General features: G+C 36.9%; 1 protein-coding gene across 3 annotated transcripts in view; it reads left to right on the top strand.

Moving 5' to 3' along the window:
• EPHA4 (EPH receptor A4) overlaps positions 1-10,479 on the top strand; it is a 150,496-nt gene that overhangs the window by 7,367 nt on the left and 132,650 nt on the right. For all 3 annotated transcript variants that reach the window (XM_023222140.1, XM_023222149.1, XM_023222157.1), the window contains one exon: positions 2,517-3,180. In XM_023222140.1, the coding sequence (XP_023077908.1) occupies positions 2,517-3,180 (664 nt within the window). The remainder of the gene's footprint in view (positions 1-2,516; positions 3,181-10,479) is intronic.

The following is a 10,479-nucleotide window of genomic DNA, read 5'->3' as shown; positions in this document are numbered from 1 at the left end:
TTCTTCTTCTTCTTCTTCTTCTTCTTCTTCTTCTTCTTCTTCTTCTTTCTTCTTCTTCTTCTTCTTCTTCTTCTTCTTCTTTTTCTTCTCCTCCTCCTCCTCCTCCTCCTCCTCCTCCTCCTCCGCCGCCGCCGCCGCCACTGAAAGAGCACCTGGTCACTTTTTCTACAAAACTTATTTTGGTTGTCTTCAAGTTTATTTAAAACTATGCAGAGCTGATCGTATACAACCCAGTACTTTTAATGGGCTGGATACAGGCAGGTTTTTTCTTTTTCTTAAATATTAGGCATGTAACATTTTAAGCATTATTGTAAGATAAATGAAATTTTATTTGTATATAAAAGAATTAGTCGTTGCAAAATACATAGTAGCCATTGAGAAATCGTGTCAAGTTATAAAGTTTAATTAATCTCTAGATTTTATAATTGATGAGGACTTTTTCAGGCATAGAGCAAAGGGATGAATTGGATATCTATCAGTGAGGAATGGTTGATTGTCTTTAGAAAGTTCTTTCTAGCTGAGAGTAAAAGCATATGGAGTCTTGATCATTCTAAAATCTCTGCCTGCAGTTAGGACATTTAATGTCTTTATTCACTGTTAACTTGAGATAGTGATTTGGTCTGATAATGACATTTATTTCTTGTTGTTGTTATGTTTAAAAAGTAAAAAGCAAACTTTATTTGACAATATCACCCAGGAAAATATAAATTAGAATCAGAGACAATCCATTGTTTGTCTATAAGAACAACTAAGCAAGACATGAGAATCAGGGAAAGTGATGGCTCCTGATAACATCGTAGCAAAAAGCTACTTTCTTGGTAATATTCACTTACGAGAGTACATTGAGTTGCTGACACTGACTGTGAAATATAAAACTAAGGGAGGATTTGTCACTATTCCGGTGAATTGATCAATGTGGTTAGACAATTAAGTTCAGACTGAAAAGTTCATATTAGACCTGAATTATCCTGCATGAACTCTGTAGAGATAGTCTATGTGCCTTCATTGATAAATGTGTTTTTCCATGTTCCCATTGTTCTGAGAAGAGAAGCATGCTGAGTAGGTTTTTTTGAAGATGGGAATCTATTTTTGGATTTACATGAATTTCCTAAAATAAGTAAATTACTGGTGATTTTATTGCTTACTGGATAAAAAGAAATTTTCATCACCACAGGGCACTTACCCCTCCTACTTTCAACTTTTATAATGGTAGCAAATGAAAAGGATACAGAATTTTATGGCTTATGGTCCTTCACAGAGTAACATTTCCATCCATTAAGCATTTTCCAGTGCGTAGTTGGGAAACCCGTTAAAAGATGCATTAATGATTCTATGTACTTCATTGGACTGCATGGAGCTTTAAGTAGAGCTATCACAGAATACAATTTTTTAAAAAACTATCTTTTGTTCCTTCTAATTATATTCATACGTTTGTTAGATACTTCAGCTGATTTATAACAGATCTATATCAATGCATTACTGTAGATGTTAATGAAAAATTTGAGGCTGCCTAGCAGTCTAGTAGGATCCCCAAAAGTTTTGCTGCTTTTAGGCTTATTTTTAAAAGCTATAATGACAGTGAAAGGATTACTTTAGTTACAGTGAATTCTGCTGAATTCAAGTTGTCCTACCATTAGATTCTTTGTGTTAGGAAGTAGAATGCAAAGAAAATGGTACTATCGCCTTTCATTTTCTTGGGCCTTCAGTCGTAAATACCACTTGCTATTTTATTTTTAATGTTCATGGAAGAGTTAGAAGCAAAGCATGTCTTTTCTAGTTTTGTTATTTGTCTATGTTTTAAAAATGAGAACATGTACACATTTTTTCATTGAATACACACTCTTGAAAAGTTGTCTACTATTATAAATGATAGCATATTTGAGAAATCCAGCCATAAAATTTACTCCCTGTCTTCCTAGGATTACTGAAACCAGAATGGTGGGATTTTCTTTTCCCCTTTAAAGAGTAGCGAGGGTGCCAAAAAAATCAATTGCCTTTTTTTTTTTTTTTTTTTTTTTTTTAAGGTATTAGAGCGCAAAGTTCTGACAGGAGCACTACTAATTAACTGATAATTGTCTTCCTTTGGCAAGCTCTACTCTTCCTGCCCTTAATTTGCAGGTCTCTGCTCAGTGGTTGAAACAATACACATACTAGTTTTTCATTTATGAGTAAATTTGAACTGTTGCCACTTGAAATTGTAGCTGTTGTAATAGGTGAATTTGAGGTTGTTGGACCACCACAAGGAACCGCTGAGAACTCACAAGCAGTAAATCCACCATTGCCTCTGGATTTCAGGCAAAAGATTGAAACAATTAAAAAAACAAACAAAAAACACTTCCTCAATAAAATATTATCTTATCTCCCATAAGATCCTTTATTAGTGATGATTGGTGCTCAGTAGTTTGCTTCATTATTGAAAGGAAAATAATCAGGTGTCCTATGAGAATAAAATGGGATTGACAAATCACTGCATGATGAAACTTTGTAGTTGATACATCTGCTTTGGATCTTTGCAGTGGGAGGAAGTGAGTATCATGGATGAAAAAAATACGCCAATCCGAACCTACCAAGTGTGCAATGTGATGGAACCCAGCCAGAATAACTGGCTACGAACTGATTGGATCACCCGAGAAGGGGCTCAGAGAGTATATATTGAGATTAAATTCACCTTGAGGGACTGCAATAGTCTTCCGGGCGTCATGGGGACTTGCAAGGAGACGTTTAACCTGTACTACTATGAATCAGACAACGACAAAGAGCGTTTCATCAGAGAGAACCAGTTTGTCAAAATTGACACCATTGCTGCTGATGAGAGCTTCACCCAAGTGGACATTGGTGACAGAATCATGAAGCTGAACACCGAGATCCGGGATGTAGGGCCATTAAGCAAAAAGGGGTTTTACCTGGCTTTTCAGGATGTGGGGGCCTGCATCGCCCTGGTATCAGTCCGTGTGTTCTATAAAAAGTGTCCACTCACAGTCCGCAATCTGGCCCAGTTTCCCGACACCATCACAGGGGCTGATACATCTTCCCTGGTGGAAGTTCGAGGCTCCTGTGTCAACAACTCAGAAGAGAAGGATGTGCCAAAAATGTACTGTGGGGCAGATGGTGAATGGCTGGTACCCATTGGCAACTGTCTATGCAACGCTGGGCATGAGGAGCGGAGCGGAGAATGCCAAGGTAAGAGGGTCCATATTGTAGTTTTTTCACTGGGGCTTAGTGCAAGTAATTAAATCAGAGATGAGACTAAATGGAGTAAAGCCAGTAATTAGCAGCCCCTGTGGGATGTGGTGGGACATAGGGGTCTAATGAGTAAGTGCTATAGCTCCAGGTGGCAAAACTAAGACGTTTCTAATACTGACAAAATAAATGATGCTGGTGTAATCAGCAGAAAGCCAAACACATTTGCTAACAGGCACTTAGATCTGAACTGGCTTGATGCGCCCTCTGAAATGTAAATGAACAAGCTGAAGAAACAGCCTTGATTGATCCCTACTTAAGGAGGGCGGACACATTTTTGAGCCATAGTTTTCCTGTCTGTGGACTTGGTAAAATGACAAAGATTGTAAATATCTCCCATCTTCTGCATATGTGTGTGAATGATCTAAATGTGAAATTAGGATTAAGTTGTTCCAGTTCCCGCCCACTGATTAAAATCGAGTGAAGAAAGTCCATTTTTTCTTTCTGCCTTGTGGACGGGTGGAGATGTGACCCAACAAAGTAGAGGCATTGCTTCAAGTACATTCTGTTCCCTGAGCACCCACTGATGGGTTCTCTAACTGAAATCAATCTTGATGGAAGACCTCTTTATTTCTCTTAGGAGGTGATAATAAAGCAAGCAAGAGTCTTCTTATTTGATCCGTGGTCAGAAGCAATAGCAAATTGGGTCACAATTTGCTATTGATTTCAGTTATTGAGTTTTTGAAGAAATCTATGTATTTTTATCATGTTAATTACTACTTACCGTATTACTAAGTGAATTTTTTTTTTCTCACCTAAGTTTCAGTGTATGCAATTTATTCTTGCCTTATTACCCCTTCCTGACAGAATACTGGGGAGTGTATAAAGTCCCTTGCTTTACAGAAGCTTTGTATCTGAGTAAGAGATGAGAGTAATTCCTATTTATACTGATTGTTTGTCATGTATTTAATAAGACTTAAGAATGCCTTTTATTCCAGGTTTTTGTCTTGCTTGGTATTTGTTTTTATAATAGTAGTTATCAATAGTCTGCGGCTGCCAATCCTGTTATGGTTACTACTAAATAGTTAGAATGTAATTCTGGTCTCATCTATGAAACAATCAGATTTATCTTTTCTCTGGGTAATTGTTGAGCTGTAGATGGCATTGCCACATGGTTCATCTGATTTGGTGATTAAACAGCCTGAAATAACTGACTGCCAAACAATTTGTCTGGCATTTCAACCATCTTAATGACAGGGTGGGATTAACTATGGGGTAATTGACTTGATTGACTGAAAATCCAGTTATAATCTGAAGAAAATTGCGTTTTTGGTGATTTGGTATCATAAAGTTACGTATTACTCCTTTCATAGTTTACACTTTTCTGAAGTGGCATTCCTGCTTAGCTATAGTATTTCTAGGAGTAACTAACAGTCAATGTTCTTTCATTTTGTTGTAAATAGAATAAAGAGTGGCTGTCTTTTCCGTTGATTCAGAGTTAAAAATTTTTTTAAAAAAGGAAAATATGTAAATTTAAAAGTTTACAAGTTGGAATTCAAGGATTTTTAAAATAAAGATTAATGCCTCGATTTTTTGTTTGCTCTCAACTTAGCAACTGCTAGATAAGCTGTACCGAATTGATACCCCAAAGTATATTCCGGTATTAATATAAGAAAATATGTGAGTGCATTGTTGCTGGCACCTAAATTACTATGATCATAGCAGCAACAGTGAAATGAGCAGGGCAATGACATGCCATCACATTTGAGAGTAAATTATTCTGCCTTTTCCGTTTTGTAAGACAGGACCTGCACATCTTCACATGTCAAGATTCTTATATATACTTTAAGTAAAACAACACTGGCTTCCATTTCCTGCTAAAATAGTCACTCTCAGGGTTAGCACATCTTTGTATATCTAATGTCATTGATTTTCAGTTGTCACAGAGGCCAGTAACTCATACATTGCTACACTGTGAAACTTCTTGACATTTTTACAACCAAAATTAGAAAGAAAAGAGAAAAAGATGGTGGGGAAAGTGAATATAAAGGCAATTGAACATTTTTCTGGTTTGCTTTATGGAAATAGTCTTGGGGATCCAGTTAATCACGTGGTTCCTCGAAGGGGAAGAATTCAGGGTTTCAAATCTAGTCCACTTCCGAGCAAGCTGTTCCTAACATGAGGCCAGGTATTTAACAGAAGAAGAAGGTGGATTGAGTCATTTTTTAGAAACTTCAGTGTTTTCAGGTGTGTCGACCAAGTTTGTTTTTGTTTTGCTTTTATTTTTGTTTTTGTTATTTTGATTTTTTTTTTCCCTGTTAATAAAATGATTAACTCTTTCAAGACACTTTTTGCACAAGACCTTGCACTTTGGTTGTTTGTTTCTATTATTGCCATGTGAAAATTTCTGATGAAGTTAGGTAAGAAAAAACTTGAATGACAAAGGATTCCAAGCTTGAGTGGGACTTTTAAAAGATGACTTGAGACACAAAAAGTCTTGGGAGTAATAAAAATGGTTGGTTCTATCCTTGATATCGTGACAGGCATCAAGAGTAGCACTCAGGCACAATGGAAAGAATATGGAGACAAGGAAAGATGTATGAATTTGGTCACTTAGCTAGATGACCTTGAGCATGTTTCTTAAGCCCTGTGAACCTTGGTTTGTTCATCCATAAAATGGGATGATAATAGTTATGTTTAGTTTACAGACTTGTGATGAGGACTTGGGGTTGTAAGATTGGTAAAAGTCACCTCATAGATCATGCAACAACTTGATACTAGCATTTCTGTTGTCATTGTGCTCTTCCCAAGGTCATAGCTGTTGACTTTTAAGAGTGTTGAGTTGAAATAGTAAAAGGAAAATCCCTGACCACTCCTTGACATCAAGGCTAAAGATAGGAAGCATCTCCCTCCTTTGCCCTGACAAATAATAATATACATTTTCACACTTCGTATTGCAAATATTTTTTTGGAGGATGTCATTTTTTTTTCCTTGTTGGTAGGAAAGAGAACTTTCCTTTGAACAAGAGAAAAGTGACTTGTGGGTAGGACAAGAAAGAGGGTGTAAAGAAAACTTAAGAAGGAATATAAAGGAAAACTGGCCAAGTCTTCAGAACTCTGGCAGCAGGTTCCTCCCCAATTGTCTTTTCAGTGGTTCTACTGTGGCAGGACAAATAGAAGAACAGGTGAAAGGTCACCTACTTCCTCATCCATCTTCCTTGGGGTCTGGGAGGTCAGAGCGAAGATTGATTAAGATCTTAAATGTTTGACAAAGGATCCTTGGGCAAAAATGGGCAGGGCGGGCGGGGGCCTGGGGTGTGCTGTTGTTTGACTCTAACCCTGATCATCCACTGGAATCCTCAAAGGACCTTGGGGACAGAACTACACTTCCTCTTGCAGTTCCTACCCCCAGCAGTACATGCTAATGGAGAGGAAGGATGAGGGCAGGGGGATGGTGGGTTTGCCCTCTGAAGCAGCTGCAAGTTCATTCTTCTCTTGAAAAACATTTTCTGAAATGATTTGGCTTGGTCTCAGTAGAACAACAATGTGTGTGAGCTCCTTACCCATCTTCTCAAGGAGAATGTATCCCAGGAGTTAGCAGCCCTTTGAACTTGCCTAGTGATTGGATGCAGAGGATAATATAATTATTCTAGTTAGTCCTGCTTCCAGGCCACATCAGACTGTTGGAAAAAGGAAACAAAATCCGCTTCAGACATCTCCTTCCGGACAGACACACCCCTAATGAAGAAGTGTTCCAGAGGTTTTACAGGACTGTTTTCATTACTTTAGAAATATTAAGCAGAAGGAAGAGAGGAAAATATTCTATTAAATTTTTAAAATTTATTTTTATTATTTGTTTTTTAATATAAGAGATGAGGTCTCACTATGTTTCCTAGGCTGGTCTTGAACTCCTGGCCTCAAGTCATCCTCCTACCTCAGCGTCTCAAAGTGCTGGGATTACAAGGTGTGAGCTGCCACACCCGGCCAAAAAGATTCTCTATTAGCTTATTTTTTGCCTAATTAAAAAGCTGAAAAATGAAAGGACAGCTCCAGATTTTCTCTTTGGGAAATATTAATCAGCACTTTTCAGAGCATACCTGTAAAAATAATACCAATAAAAAGAAAATATTCTTTTGGAGTCACTCTTAAGGCCAAATAATTACAACTGGGACAAAATTAAGCTAGGTAAGAATCAAGCCTTGCTGAAGTATACAATTTTGTTGTATATTGAAGTCATCAATATTAAAATGTGTTCATATCAACTAAAGGTATCATATTAAAAGCTTTTAAAAGAAAGAACAAGATAGAAATGTTCTAATGGTTTTAAAATAAACAGACTTGTGCTCTGAAAAGAGGAAGAGAGCTATGTCAAAAAATTGATTACTTTTTTTTTTTCTCAAATATGCTATAGAAGGAGCTTAGGAGAAAGAAGTAATGGAAAGGAAGTATTTGAAATCTAGTTCACAGAGATGCTGCTTCATATCCTTTGCACTGTTGAAATTTTTCCTCTACCTTTGAATCATGTCATTAAGAATCAATTGCTTGAATCACATGGCTGCTTTTATCTCTGTCTTTGAAGCATGGCTGTGATCTTTGAAAAATGTAATTCTTTATCTATAAGAAGAGCAGCATTTAATTATTGTCCTTTTTCTGTTATGCTTTTTTTTTCCTCTTTGTGTGACCAGGCTGCCTTTGTGAGTGTGAATCACGCAATAGTCTCTATTTGGGGTTCACCAAAGCATTGCATAGGAATTATCTCAGTTAGGGATTTTTGAATATGGTATTCAAGAGTTGATGACTTATTTTAGTCTAACTGAGCTTCTTTGTATCTTTCAGAAATGAATTAAGACATAATTATTCTATTAAGATTTGAGCCTCTAAGAAAAAGCCTTATTAAGTGGTTTTTCAGTCACTGCTGTGCAAAGCAGAGGTGGTCATAATATAAGTTTGACTTTCACATAACTGAACTTTACTACTTAATAGAGGGGGAAGGATAATTGGCAAATTTAACATTGGCAAAGGACTGAATGCTTGTCAGATAAACTTTTCGTATAGAATTACATAAAGTAAAAATTGTAAGTCTTCCACTCCTTGCCCACACACACACACACACACCCACACCCACACCCACCATACATACACACACACAATTTTCAAAAGCTTACATTTTACAAGTTACCATTTTTCACAATTTGGCAGGCAACTCAAATATAGCCATATACATGTATTTTTAAAATAATAGATGGAATCATCCTTGTAATTGTCATCCTGTTTTAATGATGCTTGACTGTCATAGATATCACTGTATATTAGAGAATATAGCTTTTCTTAATTCTCCTTCATTGAAGATTAATATTCTGTAGTATAAGTATGCCATGCTTTATTTGATCTTTTCCTTATTGGTAGATATCTAGGTTGTTTCAGTATTTCCTGGTAATATTTTTAAACTAACACTTTAATTTGTAATCATATATGTATGTTTTTGTTAAAACATTGAATGATTAACCTTGCTTTGTTATTTTTTCTGCCTTTATCTTGGACATATGAATTGAGGAGAACTTCCTTATGAGAATGTCAGCGGGGGGAGCATTAGGCGTAACCAGAGTAGTAACATCAGTGATGAGTATGGAACATATGGTGTTTCATTAAATGTCCATTGAATGAATGTATGAATGACTGAATGTATAAGAAATAGCGGCCTGTTTCACATATAACAAATATTTGGTGGAGTTAGGTTTCATGGAGTCAACATGATATATTAAAATCTTTGCATGCGACTAATGTATTAATGAGGTCCTTGTTCATGATTTCTACACAATTTGGTCCTTTTTAAGTCATGTTTATGAATCTTCTTTACATCTAAACCTTCAAAATTCTCTGCAGCACGTGAAGTAAACATACAGTTAGCACAAAATGGCCAGTAACTGCCTTTGGAGTTGAGCCACTTAATCAGATGTGCAATTGTAGACGCTAACTTAGCTTCCCTAACCTCAAGTTCATATTTGCAAATTGGTGGCAATAGTATATTATTTATATGACACATATATGTGCATGAATGTATGAAGGGCCTGGCACAGTGCTTAGAATCATTAAAATGCTAAGAAAGTGAAAATTGTTACTCTTATTCTTATTGTTGTTAGATAGAAATATGGTAACAATATGGGCTGTTTGATCAATCCAACAAATAAACCATTTCATTTAGGTTCCAGAGTAGAGAGTTTGTTTGTTTGGTTTTGATCTTTTGAGGCGACAATGGTGACAAATACAGGGAAGAGTGAAGGGATGGTACCAAATGGCTGCTCTTGTCTAATCCTCTGTGCCCCAAGTGACTGTGGTTCTCAATGTGGTCCATCTATGTTCCCCAAGACCCTTTCATGTGTTCTGCAAGGTCAAAACTTTCTTAATAACACTAAGGTGTTATTTGCCTTTTTTTCTAATTCTCTCGTGAGTGAACAGTGGAGTTTTCTAGAAGCTAACTGATGTATGATAATGTTGTTAAGTTGAATACAGAAGCAAATATAGTGATCCCCTTCAACTTTGGGGGATATTTCCAAGACCCTCAATAGATGCTGAAAGCTCAAATAGTACCAAACCCTTATACACTATGTTTTTTCCTATACATATGTACCTATGCTAAAGTTTAAGCTATAAATTAAGCACAGTAAGAGAATGCCAACAACAATAATAGAATAGAACAATTATAACAATATATTTTAATAAAAATTATGTGCATATAGCCTCTATCGTTTTTTCTATCCCTGTCTCAAAAATATCTTACTATACTGTACCGTTGGTAGGCAAAACCTCAGAAAGCCAAGTCATGGGAATGATGAGACTACTGTGAAAGAATCTGGTTGTCCTCTATTAAGCCAGACATTCAAGAAACATGAAAAAAAAAAAAAAAAAAAGTAGTGGCTGGACGCAGTGGCTCACGCCTGTAATCCCAACACTTTGGGAGGCCGAGGCAGGTGGATCACGAGGTCAGGAGTTTAAGACCAGCCTGACCAATCTGGTAAAACCCTATCTCTACTGGAAAAAAAAAAAAAAAAAAAAATTAGCTGGGTGTGGTGGCGTGAGCTTTCAGTCCCAGCTACTCCGGAGGCTGAGCCAGGAGAATCGTTTGAACTTGGAAGGTGGAGGTTGTAGTGAACCAAGATCTCACCACTTCACTCCAGCCTGGGCGATACAGCAAGACTGTCAAAAAAGAAGGAAGGAAGGAACACAGGGAGGGAAGGAGGGAGGGAGGGAGGAAGGAAGGAAGGAAGGAAGGAAGGAAGGAAGGAAGGAAGGAAGGAAGGA

The sequence above is a fragment of the Piliocolobus tephrosceles genome, chromosome 11 (assembly GCF_002776525.5).
Source record: "Piliocolobus tephrosceles isolate RC106 chromosome 11, ASM277652v3, whole genome shotgun sequence".
Lineage (NCBI taxonomy): Eukaryota > Metazoa > Chordata > Mammalia > Primates > Cercopithecidae > Piliocolobus > Piliocolobus tephrosceles.
Note: the sequence above shows the minus strand (reverse complement) of the source record. Positions and strands in the feature narration are given on the sequence as shown.